General features: G+C 36.1%; 2 protein-coding genes across 2 annotated transcripts in view; one reads left to right on the forward strand and one right to left on the reverse strand.

The window, feature by feature from the left end:
* The window catches only part of Cul3 (cullin 3), an 86,866-nt gene extending 72,807 nt beyond the window's left edge, over positions 1-14,059 (reverse strand). Inside the window, exons 1-3 of the mRNA XM_081768597.1 lie at positions 13,546-14,059; positions 4,833-5,030; positions 2,903-3,088 (exon numbers count right to left, since the gene is read on the reverse strand). Of these exons, the coding sequence (XP_081624723.1) occupies positions 2,903-3,088; positions 4,833-5,030; positions 13,546-13,608 (447 nt within the window). The 5' untranslated portion in view covers positions 13,609-14,059. The remainder of the gene's footprint in view (positions 1-2,902; positions 3,089-4,832; positions 5,031-13,545) is intronic.
* LOC145692976 (propionyl-CoA carboxylase beta chain, mitochondrial-like) overlaps positions 14,057-21,012 on the forward strand; it is a 46,725-nt gene continuing 39,769 nt past the window's right edge. The window contains exons 1-2 of the mRNA XM_081768598.1: positions 14,057-14,278; positions 20,061-20,174. Coding sequence (XP_081624724.1) covers positions 14,081-14,278; positions 20,061-20,174 — 312 coding nt within the window. The 5' untranslated portion in view covers positions 14,057-14,080. The remainder of the gene's footprint in view (positions 14,279-20,060; positions 20,175-21,012) is intronic.

Raw genomic sequence — 21,012 nt, forward strand, 5'->3', positions numbered from 1 at the left:
AGTGAACCAACTCCACTTTCGGCTGATTTTGAAAAAAAAAATGAAATCTTTTGAGTTTTACGTCCCACGCTTATGCCGGATACGCTAAAGGAGACGGTGATGATGAAATAATGAATGAAATGGTGGAATGAAGAAAGTGGGAGGAAACGGGAAACCCCGAAAAAAAACCCACACACACTGTTTGTCCACCACAAAGTTCACTTGGCGCTATCGGCTGATTTTGAGATATTGGTATTTTCTGACTCTTGAGTTGGCACACTGTGCTGGTAGAATGATAGCGCTGTAGCACTCGTACAGAGGTATACTGTCGTGTTAAAAAAAAAAAAAAAGTGAAGCTTACAGTAAAGCTCATAAGAATGGAAATTTTACCTCCACATTTTTCCGCTTTCTGCTTAATTGGCGTTTGGTTCACTCTGGTTCTACACCGCCCATATAACGTATAGAACAACTATATTTTTCCTGGCCGGCGGGTTCCTCATCTACTATGGATATACATATTATATATACGTACTGGTATGTAGTGTGTGTGTAGGTAGAGAAGTTTTGCAGTGTGTGTGTAGGTAGAGAAGTTTTGCAAAACAAACTAATTTATTTTACAAAATATCATCTACCAGTACTTTATAAAAGAGACGCGTAATGCTACAAGAGAAATCCAGTAGATATATCATTATCAAATATTCTGAAAAAAGAAAAACAGGGAACTAGCGCAAAAAAAAACAAAAACAAAAAAAACTAAAATTTCCAAACTTTTTCAAGTTTTTTTTAGCATTTCATGAAATTCGCTGACTATTCCAGGACTTCATACGAGTAAGCTGAAGTTCCTGACTCTTCTAGGTCGGTGGGACCTCTTATGAAAGCTTTTTAACGCGGTAGTGTACTCTTTTTATATCCGCAACCACAAAATAATTACAATAATAATAATATAATTAGAAATCGACCGCAAAGAACACTTTGAACTAAATCTCTTAGATGCCTGAGTGTTCCTACAATGATCATCGTTCCTTATAATAACTTATTATTTTAAACAATGAATTATGTTGTTCTACTGGGTTACACACGATTTTTTTCCCCCTAACGCTATGTTGTGAACTTTCCATTTTATTAAAAGAGCTTATCATTACTACCACCTTTAGAGAATTATAGATCACATTAGCATAAATGCACTTCATACTCGCAGTTGTTCAACTACCCTTATAAAGCAAGTCATTCCCATATCTTCACTATTCTGCAAAAGCCAACTTATTTAATTTATTTTACCATCTCCCATTCCCCCACCTTCCCATTTTCATTTCTCCCTGCTTTATTTACAATTGCGAGTTTCTCGATTTCTTATATCAATTTTAGCACAAAGAGACAGCTGTGAGAAAAATATATACATTTGATACTATACAATCTTTATTAGTATTAATGAGCTCTCGTGTAATGAATACTCAGAAGGTTGCCTTCGATCCACATTATTCTAAATTCGATTCTTAACTGAAACAACAATAAATATATAAATCGGTGTGGTAATAGCTGAACAGTCTGTAGGGCACCACTGGAAAGATTATATACCAACGAACTAACGAAGTATTTGGCCTACTAAAGCCCAAAGCTTTCGGACATTGCATCACCACGAAATTGAACTTTAATAATATAACTACCTTACTGTTAATTTTCTAAATGCCTTATGCCATTATCTCAAAAGGGTTTAAGTGATTTAGACATATGCATACTTTTGAAGAGAGTCGCAAATTAGAATTCCAGAATTGTTTCAACATCCTTTTTTTAACTCCTGTACTTCGTCTTGTCAAAATCAATTCCCCTACAATAGATTGAGCTATAATTGCACATATATATATTTTTTTTTTAACTTTACAGTCGAATTAATAATACATAATTATCTTCATGGTGTAATGAACTCACAAGCTAAGTACGAGCAGTGCACCATCCAACAATTAGATCCTATCTTACGATAATATTATCCAGTTAGCGTTATTATTACATCCTCGCTCAGATTTTGCTATCTTCTCTCATCATCTAGATCTACTCAGTCTATATCTAGTACTTTTCTCGTCACCTACCTCTACTCATAGTTTTTTATCTCATCACATACATCTAAACATAGTTTTATTTATTATTTATTTGTTTGTTTCTTCTCTTCACTTAGGTCTACCCACAATCTTTTTCTGTTATCTTCTCTCATCACCTAGATCAACCCATAGTCTTTCTGTTATCTTATCACTTACAGCTAACCAGTCTTCTTCTGTTTTCTTCTCCCATCACCTGGATTTAACCACGTCTTTTTCTGTTATCTTCTCTCATCACATAAGTTTACGTTTTTTCTGTTGTATTCTCTTGTTACCTAGATCTACGCACTCTTTCTCTGTCAGCTTCTCTCATCACCTAGATCTACCTATAGTCTTTTTCTGTTTTCTTCTCTTATCACTTAGGCCTACCCATAGTCTTTTTCTGTTATCTTCTTTTATCACCTAAAGAGAACCACAGTCTTTTTCTGTTATATTCTCTCATCACCTACACCTAACTACAGTCTTCTTCTGTTTTCTTCTCTCATTACATGGATTTAATAACGTCTTTTTCTGTTATCTTCTCTCATCACCTTCGTCTACCTAAATATTTTTACTAACGGTCATTTAACAAATACTATGTACCCTTCGTGTATATCCCATGAGAACCACATGCTCCAATCATCTTAAGATATCTTGATCTAAGTTCTCCAAATACATTCTGTGATACTTACACACAGAGTTTCATGTCATATCACTTGCAATCTCTCGCTTTTCGTTTAATTTTACCTGTTAACGTAACAACAATAACAACATTGATTTTCACACGCAAATACTTAATGCAGAAGATTCTCATTCTATCTACAGAAAGATGAGGAGGAAAAACTTGTAATTACCTGATCCCTGAAAATTATAAGTCCTAAGTTGTACACATTATCTACATTGTTCTGTTGAACATAAACTCGATCCATATACATGAGAATATCTCGGATCATAACCATGGATGTTTGATGATCATTCCACGCTTGATTTAATGTTTGCAAGAAGTTGTTGTGTAATGCTTTCAACACGTCTTCTCGAACCTGAAATGTAAGAATTCGTTACAATTTATCCCAATAAATTACACATATCGCACTAAAGGTAAAACTAATTGAAATTTGCCTCGTTATTGTTAAACGGAATAACTAACAAAACAATCTTTCCAAAGTTCTAAACAGTTCGTAAGTAATTTCTTCATTATTGTGCCATTGAAACTTCGTAAATATTGTATAACTAACTAGCAGAACTGCCCAACGCTGTAAGGGAAGAATATATTTATAAAAAATATTTGAAATGTATAATTGAATCCCCTTTCCCATTAGGATATGTATTTGAACAGAAATGAAATAATAAAAATCCAGCTCGACCTGAGTGCTACGTTCAAAAATTCATTTCAAACGGTGCAGTGATTATTCTTTATGAAAAACTGAACACTCTGCTCCGTTAGGATATGAATTTGAATAAATATATAATAAAAACTAGACCTGATCCAAGTGCTAAAATCCATTTCAAACGGACAACAGTGCAGTAAATTTGTGTAGTGGGCATAAATTCTGAACACACCCCGTCCTCTTTAGAACATGAATTTTAATGGAAGTGGCAGCTTGATAAAATCCAGGCTCAACTGAAGCCAAGTTCTATGCTCAAAAATTCAGTTCTATGCTCAAAAATTCAGTTCTATGCTCAAAAATTCATTTTCAAATGATTCACCCGTCACAAGGGGACATATTATAAGTTAAACAAAAGAAAAATTAAACTGACCCTCCTTCCCAACAGAAGCTGATTTTTGCAAATATTTGAACACATGTCCTCTGAGTTTCCTCTAACTAACTTCAAGAAATAATGAGATACTCTACCTGTGGGGTAAATTTTGAACCTACCTGCAACCTCTTCCCTATAGTTACATAGAATTATGCCAGGCCAATGGTGTGGATTTGTATGAGGAACACATATACAAACTGACAAATAATCAGCTTAAGATTTAAATAACAGCGGAACTCGCTGATCATTTGCCCAACTGAATTAAGATTTAGAGGTATAAAGGAGCTGCTAATCTGCAATGGTATCAAGTTGATCCAAAGAAACAGACGAACTTGCATATTATACATCACGCAATATTTCATGATAATTTTAATGTATTATTTGCACTTCTTTCCGGAAATGAAGTGGTATACTTGCAAAATCAAAGGCAAAGCAGAATTAAGCAATTTCCAACAAAGTGTATTGTTAAACAATATCAAGTTAGTATAAACCTGAGACAAATGCTTAAGATCTACCAGTGAACCAAAGTGGCCCCTGTACTGATGAAGAGTTCTTGTGCTAAATGTATTGACCACTATAATCAATGGTTACTCAGGAAACTTTTAAGAAAAAAAAAAAAAATCAGTTTTACGAAGTATCGAAACTTCTCTGCTGCGTGTTCCCTAAATGACCCCGACTAGTTAAAAAGTGTGCACAATCTCTTCCTCCCTCTGTGAGTGTGTCAGTGAAGAAGTACTAGCCTATGAAGTTTCAGAATAGCGATAGGATACAAATAGTTTTGTTTATTGTAGTTCAGAAGTAAGAAAAGACAAAGAGTTAAATAGCATTTCTACCGCCAAAAGTTGACACCCATAATAATTACTTTGTACATTTTTACACGAGTCTATCTACTTTTGTTATCTAACAGTTTCATATTAAACTTGCTATATTCATATGAAGAAGCAACACTCGCAAATTTCCATACTTCAGAGTTAACAATATTCAGGATGACCTACATAGACACAACAAAACAGTGACTGTGCTCACCTTCGATTCCAAATGTTGCGTTACTACTTCTTTCAGGCCTGTATATAGACGCTCACCATGCTTGTGTAGAACCATTGTGTAGGCATTTCGGTAGAGTTCTTCAAAACTTAGCCCTGAGTTATTCTTCTTTTGAATTTCCTGTATTGCATTTTTCAATAAAGCCCATATGTTCTCCACATACTTCTCATCCATGGTCATCTGATGAATAAATAACGAAATACATATAAAACACACACACAATTTTTATTGTCTTAACCTAGACAAGTGTTACCAATTAATTCATGAAACTTGAATTTGAAACGTACACCCACAATATATATATATATATAAAATAATTATTTAATACATACCTTTAACCATGCAAATTTTGTTGTAAAACTCGCTTGTGCTTTATATAATCACTACAATGGTAAAAATCAAACTAGCAACCAACTTCATACGAACTAAATGGAGTATTTTAGCAAGTATACGAAGAAAGCTACATACAGACTACTATTTACTTAAAACAACTGACTCTATGGTTCATAAATAGATACGGGTTTGAAGTATGTAATTCCTTGTGCAAGCCTAGTCTTTGCATGGAATAACCACGAATGAGAAGGGAAAAAAAGTTAGTAATATTTTCACTAGACAAAAACGAGTTTCGGGGAAAAAATAAGCAGAAAGAAAGCTGGACATTCCATGATTTCTTCACTCAACTACTAAATTCGCTGTTTTGTAGCAGATTCTACAATTAACAACGGTTCACAAAATATTATTGCACAGCCCTGGTTTCGACACAGGACTGGCGAGCGTGAGACGAAAGTGGCAAGAATGATGGGTGTGTCGCGAGGGACACTGTCCAAGGTGATAACGGAATACAAAATGTACAATAAAACCACATCGGCGAAGAGAATCAGTGGTAGGAAGAAATACCTCAACAGCAGGTCCCGCAGAGCATTGCAGCAGATTGCCACTTAGAACCGTCGTGTGATTGAGGTGCAGGTGACGAGAAATTGAAACACTATCTCCGTAGTCTGTGTTGACAATCATAGTCCACGAGATCGGGCTGCACGGACGAAAACGCTGATAATGAATCGCTTTAGCATAACATCAATGTTGCCGCGAACACGCAACATCGATCGTTGATAACTGAAAACGTTTATATGGTTGAACAAGTCATTGTTTACCTTATTTCAAACAACAAGCCATGTTTATGAGTGGCGGACGCCCAAAGATGCATATGATTTGCAATATCACCGCCCAACCATGAAACACTGCGGCGACTATCTGATAGATGTTGGCCAAAGTATAAATTGTTTTTAGTGGGTCCTGTGCTGACGGTTACCGACTGCGTCAATGCACGTTACTATGTCGCCATCCTATAGCCCGATATTGATTCCGAGCAATGACGCCATATTCCATATGATGGTAATGCGCCTTTCATATAGCTGAAGTTATTGTGGCGTGATCTGAAAAACATTCGTATGAAGCTGAACATCTCCCCTGGTCTTTCCAATCCCCGGACCCGAACATAAACACCTATGGTCCGTTTTGGAGGCACAAATCTGGCATAATTTCCGCCTTCATTCTCTCTCACGGAATGATTTAATATACCACCTGCTACCATTCACAACTCCTATGACTCCCAATTACATCGCATCAGAACTGTTTTGGGAGCATGGTCCATAAGGTAAGTTGTAGTTTTTTTTACGAGTTTACATTATTCTGATAGCCACCTGTATACATTTAATGTACTATTAACTGTACTATTTAATGTACAGTCCGCAACAAAAAACCTGCAACATGAGCATGTAAGTTTATTGTGAAACTGTCTAACAGCCCAGGGAATCAACATAACGTCTAAGAGGCACGAATCACAAGAGGAAAAACCTCCGCGTCCTCCCCTGCACACTTATTTTGGAGCAAAAGACTTCGTCGTTTCACAATAAACTTACATGCTCATGGTGCAGGTTTTTTGCTGCGGACTGTACCCTGACAATTTGCTCAGCAGAGACGGGCAATTCACGTGCAAACAATCCCACTTTTCCGAATTTCTTCTTGCACTAGAATCTTCTGGTTTTGACAGTGTTATTGCTGTGAAAAACTTATGCAGAAGATTTCTATGAAGACTATGTAACTTAGTACTCGTCTGCAGAAACTTTACTTACTCACTCCTAACAGTCACTTCGAGAAGATCCTCTTACATCTTAAATCTCCGTTAAACATTAAACTTCGATTAGGACACATTTCTTATAACCAAGAGTTATTCGGATCAAAGCAGAAGAACAGGTAGAGACAAAGGAACTTGTATACTGAAAAATGAAGTAGTGCAAGCTATCCAAGACATGACAACGAAGAATTTCATTGGAGAAAACGATATACCAGCGGATTCGCTCAAGAGATTGAAGATAATGCAATGGAAGTATTGGCTTCACTTATTAACAAGATCTACCTGACTAAAGAATGGCCTAAGGATTTTCAAGATGTTGGAATAGTTCCATTAGCTAAGAGAAAGTAAGCAAACAAGTACACTGACAACAGAATCACTGGCCTTATTTCTCGCACCGGAAAGTTTATTGCAGGCATACTGAATAAATGACTGGAAAGTATGAGGGATGAGAAAGGATCAACTTGGATTCGGGAAAGGAAAATGCACCAGAGATGCTGATGAGGACTACATCAGAACGACGTAAAGAATAGTTGTGTTTTTGCTTTATCGACTGGCAAAAAGCTCTCAACAACTGGACCAAACTTCTGCAACATCAAGAAATCGGAGTCAATTAGAGGATCCTAGACTCAAATGCAACATGTACAAGGACAAATAATGAAACTGCTTCTGAACCAATAAGAAACCAACAGTGTGGAGATTGGGAGAGCAGTCAGACAAAGATGATGTATGTCATCTCATTTATTCACTCTTTAGAGTAAATCTTTATGAAGGAAGCATTATTAGAAGTTCGAGATTTCAAGACCGGAGGACAGATCATTAAGATGATGAGGTATGCGGATGACACGGTTATTATACACTAGTTGAATATACCCATGTTTCGCACGGAGGCTGTATTTGGAAGACAATGCCTGTGGGAGTATCACCACTGATCTCAGCGACTGCGAAAACTATTTTTTGATATTAATATCGGTCATTTTGGGCTATTTTTTACATGTCTTGCAACCCCCCCCCCCCCCCCATTCGCTGACTCCCGGCCCGCATTCAATTGTAACTAAATTTGCAAGTCATTGCTAATGGAAGTGTCACCACTGATTTCAGCGACCGCGAAAAATATGTATTTGACACTAATATCGGTCATTTTGGATTACTTTTATGTGTCTCGGTATCTCATCTCCCCCCCCCCCGGTGACCCCCGGCCCGGAGCCGAATAGCGTGAATTTGAAAGTTAATGCGATCGGAGTTTCACTATTGATTTCAGCGACCGCGAAAATATGAATTCGACACTAATATCGGTCATTTTCTACTACTTTTACAAGTCCCAGTGAACGGCCCCCTGAGACTCCCCCAGTTCGAATTTTGACAAAAACGTTTAACTCTGGTCTGGAGCCTGGACCAAGGTATTCGTGACTAAAATTTGGTAACTCGCGGTCAATTTGTCTAGTTCCCAAGCCGGATCCGGTAAACGCCCCCCCCCCCCCCCGTCTACTGAGACCCTCCTGGTTCGAAATTTGAAAAAAGGGCTTTGTCTTGATCTGGGGCCTGGGCCAAGGTACTCCTGACCAAAAGTTGGTAACTCTCGGTCCACTCGTCTGGTCCCCAGACCACAGATAGACAGACAGACAGACAAATTCTTTATTGGATCAAAAGATCCGATATATTTCAGACAGAAATTTTCTTGCAGACCTTATATCTGGAGAACTACATATAGTGTAGCCAAACCAAAACTATCACTTAGCTCAGTATGATGTTCTTATTCCGCAAAAAATACAAAATCTCGATTTAGGGTCCATTCAAAATTTTTGTGGTCCCTGATCCAAAAAATCCAATATATTTCATTCAATCAAATATTTTCTTGTACGCCTTATATCTGGAGAACTGCATATAGTGCAGCGAAACCAAAACTACCACTTAACTCAGTATGATGTCCTTATTCCATAAAAATACCAAATCTTGATTTAGGGGCCATTCAAAAATTTTGTGGCTCCTGATCTAAAAATTGCAATATATTTCATTCAACCCAACGTTTTCTTCTTTGTCTTATATCTGGAGAACTGTATATAGTGTATCCAAACCAAAACTACCACTTAACTCAGTTTGATGTTCTTATTCCGTAAAATATACGGAAACTCGATTTATCTCGAGGCCGTTCAAAAATTTTGTGGCTCCTGACCCAACATCTAATTATTGGCCAAGATCGCAATCTTTTGATCAATTTTTTGGATCATTCCTAAAATTCTTGTTTTATTTATATTAGATAGAACCGAGAAAGGATTACAGAACATGGATAGAATAGATGACTCTATGAAACAATATGGAACGAAAATCAACTTTCAAAGTAGAAAATCACGAGAATATCCCGTGGAAACTAGTGATTACGGGTCAGAATAGAAAAAGGACAAGTTTGAAAAGATCGATCAGTTCAGATATCTGGGGAGTCTTTTAACGTGAGATGCTTACTGCACCAGAGATCAAATCAAGAATTGCCGTGATCAAGAGGAATTCCACATTGAAAACAAAAATCCTAATTAGCAAGCTTAACATTGGACTAAGGAAGAAACTGGTCAAGTGATCGATCTATCTATCTATCTATCTATATAATTTGTTACATGTGCAATAATAGATGAAAAAATAAATCTGAAAGAAACGTTATAAAACATTGTATTTTTTAATAATACGATTTGAAATACTGTTTATTAATTACAAACACCAAAATCTACTGCTATAATGTTACAGCGGCAAATGAAATTGTTTTAAAAAGTAACCAATAATACGGTATTTTTAGCAATACAGCAATCCCAATACTTTTCACACGTCTGGAACGGTTTGAGATATCGAAATGCTATAAACAGCTTTATGATTTTTATATTTATTGTAAACCATCTGTACGATTTGATGTTATAGTTTTATACATATATATATATATATATTTTAACGATCTCCGAGGTGTTACCCTCGAAATGTTGTACAGGTGTTCTTGGATTTCAAGTTGTAGATAAGACTTTTTTTAAAAACCTTTGTCAATCACTGAAGCTATTAGTCGTGCAATCTTGAAATTCTGTATAAATGTTCCCCTTGTACTTGAAGTTATCTAGATAAGTCGAGATCTTTTGCAAATCAATTATAAGGAAGATAAAAACTATTGAATATTGCTGTTTTCCATCCGCTAGATTTCCGAAGCAATTAGGCGTAAAACCTTGAAATTTTCTATAAGTATTCTCCTTGCACTTTAGGCTGTAGATGAGACAAATATTTTGCGAAATACGGCCCCTAAGGGGAAATTAGGAGTCTTGAATGACACTTTATTGTTCGCCAATATCCGAAACTAAAGTATTAGGTAGTACAGAATCGTGAAATTTTGGATAAATATTCTCTTACACTCTACATTGTAAATAAGACTTTTCTTTCTTTCTTTTTTTTTTTTTTTCCCTAATGTGAACCGTATGCGAGGCTTGCAAATTGTTGCAGTTATCCAAATCTTGAGTCATTGAATCATAGACTGAAGATAGGATAGAGTTTTACGAAAAGTGAACCTAAGGGGAAGAAAGCGAGCTTGGACAGCTTTTCGTTACACAACAGAACTCCAAACCAGTTAGGTGTAGGTAATTGAAATTTTCTAAAAATATTTTCCTCAGACACCAGACTACGGATAAGATAAAAACTTCTGAAATTCGAGATCTAAAAGGTGGAAAATGGATTCCTTGTCTAGGGATACTAGTTACAGTGAATATATATTCCTAGTCTAGGATGTTAAAGTTTTCTCTAAGACGGAGCTTTGAATAATTGTACTTTGAGGCGTACTACGGTTTATTGAACATTATCATTACGAATTTATTTTGATACAATCAGCATATAGCCTGAAAATTTTTGTATTACATTTCTATTCAAATCAAAGTGGATTGATTTAAATCACTTGATTTTTAATTAAAATCGCTGATTTAAATCAAACTCCGAAATAAGTTAATTTAAAGTGAACATAAGTAAAATCCCACTGTTCTGTTATTTTGATATGGAAGGTAATAATCATAATACAATGAGACTTAAATGTATGTACAGCACAGTATGAAAACGAGTGTTTCATGCAGAGAATGATTAGGAAAAATCCCGTTTTAAACGGATAACGGGGGAACCCTGCTTTCTTCTTTTCGTAACATAGGGTTTTCAAATCGTTAACTATTCCAACGGGGAAATCGCCATCGATATTTAAGACGGAAATTCTTTTGTGTGCGCGTCTGTTTGTTTGTTGCCAAATAATAGGAGCGTATTCAGAGAAGTCCGATTGTCTCTCCGAAAATTATTATTATTTAGATTTTATAACTTCAGGCGAAATATATGTATTTTGTGCCGCAACCTAGTTCCGATTTTTTTAAAATATGCCCCTGCCAAATATCAGTAACTTTTGTTATTTTAAAAAAAAAAAAGTGCCACGTTGATAAACATTGTTGTACTTTTTCCTTAATGCTTAAGAGACACTGTTTGGGACTGAAATATGTTAACTACTGGGGATTAATTCAAAAAATTCAAAATTCAACTCCAATACTTTCACTTAAATGGCATACCGGTAATTAACATTTAACATTAGCTTCTAATGTCTTTTCTTCAGTTCACGATTTGTATTACATGAGATTCGATGTAAATAAAAAAAAAATCGATTTAAATTAAAAATTATTTCTTTTTAAATCATGATTTTTTTCCGCCCTGATTCAAACATAATCTCCCATTTCTTGAAAATTTATATAAAACAATATATCCACGCGACCAGTATTAACCCAAGGTAATTACTTCGAATTAGAATAGTAAACAGAAATAATATACCCAACGTATCAACAACCTAACAGAACAGGTCAACTCCATATATATGAGGACAAATCACAAATGGTGACTAGGTATTGTTAGTCAACTGTGTTCTTGGATGCATACTTCAAACTCAAAATCTTACCTTGTACTCAAACTGCCGCTCCTCTTTAGGACATTATTCTAGTTCATATATATATATATACACATTTCAGTTCTCTTTGGAACCGTTATCAAGTACAGATATGACGCAACCCTGAATCTATTTGTAATTTTATTAATATTGTTACAGCTAATTCCTTTTGGGGCTACATGGGGTTAGGCTTACAAATAAGGCCTCGACATGACACGATAGCTTGACCACTTATAAAAGTATATAGAATCGCCCACCATACAGAACATTACCAAAATGTACTACAAGATAACGCTCTTAAGAACATTATTAGGATTTCCACTGAAGTTGGTGTACGGTAATTATAAATATATATTTAATTTAGACAACATAACAAATACTTAATATAGCCCAGTAAAGGAAAAAGACTGAACATTACAAATGCAACATTCTACATTATTCTTTCCAGCATGTTTTACCATTGCCATGAGCTAGCACTATTAAGGCACTATTATCTCCCATTAAGTGTAGAATGATATAGAAATATCGTGTAGAATGTTGTCCTACATTCGAGCGGCAGTTGGGGGTACAAGGTAAGATTTTGAGTGACTAAGTATTATGTTTATATACAAGGTTATCGACAAATATGGTCAGATTAAGAATTTGGATGCCACCAAATAAATAATTAAAATCAGATATCCTGGTGAAATAGTCTGCAAATGCATTGAGATCCCTTATCTTATTGGCGCCAGCGCACCAAGTGTGTATACGTTCACAATATGAGTGGAATCAAAAGAATTTATACTGTAACCTACAGAGGAGTGGTAGAGCTAGAGGGAGCGAAAACAGGAGAGTAGCAGTAAAGGGTAGCGCGTCACCCGGATTCATAATCTGCCCCGAAAATAATAATAATAATATTAAGATAAAATCAATTTCTTTTTACACCCTCTGTTTATTGTAACAAAATCTATTCTTATGTAGGAACTAATAAACAACCAAAACAAACAATCAATGATCCGGGACAAATTTATCCTATAATATACATATTGTTTTACGTTTTAAATAACAATCACGTGCAAACTTCGAACGTAAACATGCCTTGCCCAAAGTAAAGACTTGCCGTAAACATTTTCTTCCTATATTCCATTGTAAACAAGCATGCAGTAAAGTGAAATCAAATTCATGCTGCTCAAAACAAAAATATCAACATTACGAAACTAGCAGCCGTTAGAAAGCATGAGTAAATGACTTTATATTACCGTAATTGTATTTAACATAGTTGAAAACATAATTCATATAATGCAGAATATGTTACAAAATTCTAATTTTGACATGCACCAGTAACTCCACATATAAGCAACAATGTCATTTGTTTCTTGTTCCTTTACCTCATTGTATGCAGTTTATTTAGCCCATCTTAACTAAACTCGAAACACAACAGAAGCAAAACTACACTATTCATAGTTTATTCCAGTGACTTTCAATAAACTAAGCGCGATATAATCGCAATTCATATCACACTTGTCAAAGTTATTGGATGTAGGCCTATACCAATTTCAAGGATAACTTAAGCTTTAAATTAAACACCTTATGATAATTTCCAAATTATATGTGCAGTATTTAATAACACCCCTTTTAATTACAATTTATTTACTTACCGGGAAGGCTCTAATCCGCATCTTCCCTTCCTTTTTCGGTATTCCGCTTTTCATAGACATCATTCTGGCTTTCTCGTTCACTTTTCAGCTCAATAATCTTCACCCATTCATGCAAATGAAACACAACTCACAGTTCACAACACTGCATCAAAATAATCATAAGTTCTCGATGAAAGGCCCAAACAGCTCAAAGTAACCTCAAGGGGTAAATTTTGTGAACACTAGAATAAATCTTCCGAGAATTTTGCTATCCATGTAGAACTCTACTTCTGTGATCTGGCCTACAGACGACTACGGATGAACAAACAAACCATCTTACATAAAATGTAGTTCTATGGATTTCTATTTATTAAATAACTAAATGACTAAAATAGACATCAGAAATGTCATTAAATATAATTTTCTCTACATGTATAACAAAAGAAAGCACCCAAAATGTCTAAACGAATTCAAATAAAAGTTATAATATATTTCTGCGGATGAATATAAAATAACACGAATGAGGACTTGGACTACGTCACAAAAGATAACAAATATGGCTGCGTTAGGAATAATCAGGTGTACTGTGAAAAAGAAGTTTGTTTTGACTAATTTGTTGCAGTTTAATCAAGCATGTAGTTCTCGCAATTGTTATGCACAAAACACATTACGAGTAATGGATGAAATAAAAAGTAGACGACAAGAGGCGTTGTTAGGTGGTGGACAGAAGAGAATCGATGACCAACATAAGAAGGTAATGGGTGAACAATTGAAAGTGGGGCTGCGTTATCATGACCAGCAAAAATGTATTTCGAATTAATTTACATGTTTTAAACTTTAAAAAGCCGGATGTAGGAGAGAGTATTATGTTAAGCGCTAGATATTACAAATAATACAATGACATTAAATATAGTTTATTGTATCGTGTCATTATACTTTTCTGTTCACTGTTTTCACACGTGTTAATTTATACACGCATTAAATAACACTGCAAGTTTTATCTCTCTTTATCAATAAAAGTAAAGTATAACAACATTTTTTTCTGCGAGAGTTTATTAAGGCAACTTTAATGCCTTCTCTTGAGATTACTTTCAACTTTTTCATTTTATGCGGCTTACTGGAATTTGTAAACACTAGATCATTATTCCTGCGCACATATAGATAACGGAGATAAATTGTTCGTACACTGAAGTAGTCTGTTATATCAAACATTTATTTTAAGAGGGTATGATCACAGTTCAAACCCTGCTCTTTGTGAAACACTTTGGGTAAAAGCCGAGAATTCGGTTCATATACTTACTATAAAGCAAAAACATTAGTCAGTGATAACGCCAATATGCAAAATTCAAACATTGAAGAGTTACAGGTTGCATAAGTATGTAGGCGAAAATATTTTAGAGATACGTAACCCTTACTATAAACGTAAAACACCCCAATACGCTTTTCCGAATAGTTTACAGTTAGACTAATAATTGTCGCTAGTCATTGCGCTGCCTGCTACGTGATCATAAGAGAGAATGGCTAGTGTGCAGAAAATTTACAAACCAGCTGAAGGCTTGAAAAAAAAAAAAAATAGTGTTACAGCGATAAAAGTGAGGAGGAACGCAGGCGGAACACGTTCACTGACTTCCAAAATATATCTGTCGCGTTTCCCACTTTTTAAAATAAATTACAATGGGTAAAAATAGTTACGGGGGACGGTGTGACGTCATTCGTTCCCCTACCTTTTCAAATCCACTTTACTCCAGGATACAGATAGTAGATACCATTCTCTTATAACAGAAACGTAAAACAAAAATTGCAAAGAAAAAGTTTTAATACACGTAAATATTAAGCTAATTAAAAAGAAAAAGATTATGCAGATGAGTTATGAACATAAGATTTACTACAGACATAATATTTCATGTTTAGGTAAAGGGGGCGAAATCTAACGTAACATTAACAGAACTTAGCGAAATTGTAACATTTTTCTCAATCGGAAGAAAAAGCTGGCCTCAACTAAACATTAGCGTAATATTTTTGCTGTGATAATCTTAATTACGTAATGAAATTTGTTCTGTTAGAGACTACAATTTGTATACATTGGAGTCCCGGTAATCCGAATAGATTCGAGAGAATTTTTTTTTTATTGTGTGTGTGTGTGTGTGGCGAAAATACATAGTTTTAGGAAATTAATAACTAAGTTAAAAGGATGAAAATGGGTGCATTTTTTCGTAGAAAAAGTAAACTTTCGTTCAATACATTTTTTAAATACCTGTATGTAGGCCTTAAGCCACATTACGACATTTACACAAAGTGTGAAAGGGAATACAGTACGGACTGTACAAAATTGAAACTTATACTTGCTAGGTTTAGTATGAGTGAAATCAGGGACGTGCCGTGGGGGGAGACGGCCCCGGGCGCTGATTTTCCACGGCATGGCCCTGATTGAAATAAAGTAATGAAACAGAATAAGTACTGTAATGTAACATGAAACTGAACGTACAATACTGGTAGTATACAGTACAAGTGTTGTACTAGTATCTATCATAGTACTATAGTACACGTATTACAACACAATAGACCTGTTCACCCGCTTCAAACCGCGATTTTATTGTTATTCCGGCCAATCTGAACAGGGTCCGGTCCCAATCAGTTCAGATCGGAGTAGCAGGACTCCACTGTATCGTCGTCTGAGATTCAATACCGAATAAGTAACATTACACCAATTTTACAGGAGAGACAAAAAATAACTGTTTAAAAACTAGCTTCACTCTCAATATACACGGTGTTACTCTGAGGGAATAGCATAGCCATTTGTCGTGATGTAGGTATACTACTTAACCAGATTGAGCGCCATCCAATTCTAATGATATCAGAACATCAAATTCGCCAAAATTAAAGATACGCGGTGGTGAATCTCAGACGACGATATACATTTGCATAGATTAGTAATATCTGCTATAGTGTTTTCTTATCAAATATTCATAATCCGTGATATTTAGTGCTCATTAGCAGCACTGCATTAAATACCTATCATCAGTACTTATAATTTGTATTACTTTTATTTATTTCACTTTTCCCAACAATTAACTTCCGTAATTAAACAAATCTGGAGTTGCCTGCGATCCGGATAAGTTCTCAACCGTATGTTACACCTTCCTGTCATGAGGAAGTAGTTCCCAGCAAAGAAGCGATCAGGATGCCGCCAGAGGTGGTGTCCAATGGGAGAGACGTCAGGAAAATATAGTGGGTGAGGAAGGGTTTAATATTGTGACTCGTGGAAAGCCTGCACCATCTTTTGAGTAACGTGTCCGTGCATTGTCATGTATCATGAAGACACTGTACGTACGAGGGAGGTTCAATAATTATTGTCCCTGGTATATTTAAATTACTTGAGCTAGGATGGGTGATGGGGGATATTGTAGCCTAATGTCTTAGATGCCTATATGCTACATTTCAGAACCATAGCTGCTTTTTTTTTTTTTTTTTTTTTTTTTGCTTGTTTGTTTGTTTGTTTGTTTCAGGTGTGAGAGGTGGCACCTAGCTTGAAAAATAGAGAAAACCGAACAACGAGCTGTCATCAAGTACCTCCAGAAAAAGGGGTTAAGCCCAAAGGAGATTCATGAGGACATAATCAGTGTGTTGGGTGATGGGGTTCCTTCCTACCAGGTGGTAAAGAACTGGTGCCGCGACTTCCGTGGCGGCAGGGAAAGCTGTCAACAGGCCCCTAGTGCTGATCCTCCAACAACAGCATGCACCCCAAAAAACGTTGATGATGTGCATGATACGATTATAGCAGACAGACGAATCACGGTGCAACAGTTAGCAGACATCATGCACATCTCTGTAGGCTCAGTGGAAACCATTGTGCATGGACACTTGGGATTCAGAAAAGTGTCAGCGCGATGGGTACCCAAAATGTTATCTCGTGAAAATCAGAAAGACAGAGTTCGATGTTCAAGGGCTGGTTTGGAAGTTATGGGGGCAGACCTGAAACAGTTCTGTGATAGATTTGTGACAGTGGATGAGACGTCCACTGTGATCCCGAGTCCAAACGACAGAGCATGGAGTGGCGGCACAGTAGTTCGCCTCTCTCATGCAAGTTCAAGGTGCAGGCATCAGCACGCAAGGTTATAGCCACAATTTTTTGGGATGCGAAGGATGTGCTCCTTATTGACTACCTGGAGGTTGGACACATTATCACGGGGGCCTATTATGCAGCCCTAATCCCTAAGTTACCCGAAGCAATCAAGGAAAAACGGCGCGGGATGTTGCAGCGAACAGTGCTGTTTCACCAAGACAATACTCCGGCTCACAAAAGCCATCTTACTGGTGCCGCAATCCATGCTGCTGGTTTTGATGTGTTGGAACATTCTCCCTACTCATCCGACCTCTCCCCTAGTGACTTTCATTTGTTCCCAAAATTGAAGGAGCACCTCAGGGGGAAGAAGTTTCACTTAAACGCAGCTGTTATTGAAGCTGTGGCGAAATGGCTCACGGCTTAGCCAGAAACTTTTTTTTGAAGCTGGCATAGTGGCTGTACAGCATAGGTGGAAGAAGTGCATTACTATGAAAGGAGACTTTTTGGAAAAATAATACCCCTTATAGGTCAGGGACAATAATTATTGAACCACTCTCGTATTAACCATCGTTTGAAGTGCTGTGAATTTCATGGAACAGAGCCCTGTAACGATACACAGTGATAGTTTCGCCTGTACGGAGAAAGACAGATGAATCAGCCCTCAGCAGACCATCGTACTAGCAACGAAAACTTCTTCGGGTAGAAGGGAGGTTTTGGAAACTATGCCGGACATTGCATACGATCCAACTACCGTTTGACTTTACCGGTTATTTGTACACATTGAATTAATTGAGTCACCACCCTAATGAGCACCTTAATGAGATTGCAACATTGTACATGCATAGTTTAACAACAGTATAGAATGTCTTAGGATTCTGACACAAATAATTCAGAATGTACAGGGAATTCTCACTGCTGATCACTGAACATTGAAACTTCGCTCCGAAGAAGATCCACCTACGAAACATCAAATCTTATCTATTGTTTTTTGTCATGAAATTAACATAAATATTATCTGAAACTTCCTAATATATCTTTCGAAACATTAATTTATATATATATATCTTACTGACTATGTTGGCTTTATGTAAAACAAAATTTACTTAGGATTTTTTGTCTCTGTGACGATAATCCTTCAAAGACTCGTAAATCATATCATCGTAGATATTCTGCCAGTGTTGGCAGATCACGTGCCGCAACCGAGAAGTTTTCATGCACCCTAAGCTCTTCGTCTTCACTTACAAATTTTGTGTTTTAATACTGTCCATCAACTGTAGTCTCTTCCACCATTTCCCTCCTTTTCGTGTCTATATACCTTCTAGCACGTCCTTCATGATTTAAATTATGATTAATTCCAAAAAAATACAATACAATTGCAAATTAATCAACATATATTTACACATAAAGGCACTATTTTTTAGTTTGAAGTTTTATTGGTTTTATTATAAAAATACGTGTGACTTCAGTCGAAGGTTTTTACAATGCACACCAATGAAGGAACGGCAATTTCATGGAACAAAAATTGTATTTAAGGATCTGAATTTCTTAACATAAAATTGTCTACGTTTTAACTACTGACAAACGCTGACAGTTATTATTTCTCACAAACGAACAGGGGAACTACCATGTATTTAGTTTTCTCTGCATTTACTCCGAAATCCATGTCCCTGTACAGGTTGACTGCCATGAGACCCAAAATTGGGTCCCAAGTATTGTCATTCGTGAGGTCGTGATGCCCACTCTTGTGTCTCACCTCACCAGCTGTTTCAAGCCGCGATACCCCTATGTGGGTTTCACTTGTTACTTGTAAACATGGTTAAAAATAATCTCGTGGCTCCAGAATGTTACACGATGCTCGTAGCTTGACCTTAGAAAGCAAACGGTGCGTATAACACTGGCGTCAAAATAGACGTACCATGTTGATTGTTTTCCGCAATTTTTTATTACTTGGCCCCACACAGTGATAGACACATTCTAGCCTTAGCAGTCAACCTGTTAATAAAACCTCTGCATTTCTTTCTATTGTTCTCCTATCTTCCCCAAGCTGGGAGAGGTAGGAAGTGGTTTCGAGGGAGGCAGGTGGCTTAGGAGTAGAGCACTCACTTATCGTGCAAAGGGTCCGTGGTTTGATCCAGGCAAAGCGAGTGTGAGATGGACAACATTGTGTGTGAATTTTCCCGAGGTTTTTCCTTTTCCTTCCACATTATCATTCCTTCAATTCAGAATCATTCACTATTCACCGTCTCTTTTAGCGTAAATGGCAAAACGTGGAAAGTAAAACTAGAAATTTCATATTTTTTTTTTTTTTTTTTCGGAAATGATTTAAAAGTAATTAAAAGATAATAATAAGATTTCAGATTGCCGAGTTGAATTTCAATGTGCGTTTATTTTCCCATTATAAAGTGTACAAAAGTTACTATCGGTCTGTTAAGTTATATGTTGATTATTACAAGACTTTAAATTTCAATTGCAGGGTAAATTGACAGCTCGAGAAAGGATTAATTTACTCTGTGATTCTGGGACATTTGTGGAATATGATATGTTTGCGGAACATACATGTACGGATTTCGATATGGATAAAAAGAAGGTAAGTTGAGTTTGTAGCTTTTTTAAAATTATTTTCATCCTGTCCTGAGACCGACTGACTATTGATGAATGTGAAACAAAGTAGATTTTAAACTGATACTAAAAAAGGTATAAGATCTACTCCAATCAGAATTTATACAGCGTGGCCCAAAAGTAGGTATACAGACCTACATATATAAAACATACAGGACTGTATACCTACTTTTGAGACACTCTGTATAGAGCAAGTATACTTAATTTCTGAAATCGGTATCCGAATGCTAAGCAAATTTGTTGAGAAGCTTTTTTCTATCCGGATTGATTCAATTCATTAACTCGTTTTGTTGGGTTTAGTTAACAAAATTTAGTTATTGTATGGTGTGATTGAGTTTTATAACAAATGTTTTAAGTTAGATGAGCATTAGTGCTAACAATAATGAAAGTAAACACAGAAGTATTATGTACGAACCAATTGAACACTGGCTTTGAGTATTTTTTACTAACGCGTGTCTGGTGATATCTCTGTTATTGGTAGACGGTAAGATTGCTTGAGTTGGTTGTCTTATAACTTTATTGTTCTTATTTTAGATTTTGTGTACCGTACTTCAGTTTATGAAAATAGTTGTTTGCGTACATACATTTTTCCAAAAAGAGAAACTTGAGATAATGTCTCAATTTCAGGAAATTTTCCTTCATCATATATTTTTCGAAAAATAAGTAGTTCAGAATATTTTACCGTTAATTTCTGAGTCACTTTGGAACTCTATGAGATCCACCTCAATATTCCTTGGAACATGCCCATGTCCATAAAGAATGAGTCAGTTACCTATGTGTTCTCATAGGTATCGAAATCCTGGAGT

Source organism: Thermobia domestica, chromosome 8 (assembly GCF_964235325.1).
Source record: "Thermobia domestica chromosome 8, izTheDome1.hap1.1, whole genome shotgun sequence".
Classification (NCBI taxonomy): Eukaryota; Metazoa; Arthropoda; class Insecta; order Zygentoma; family Lepismatidae; genus Thermobia; species Thermobia domestica.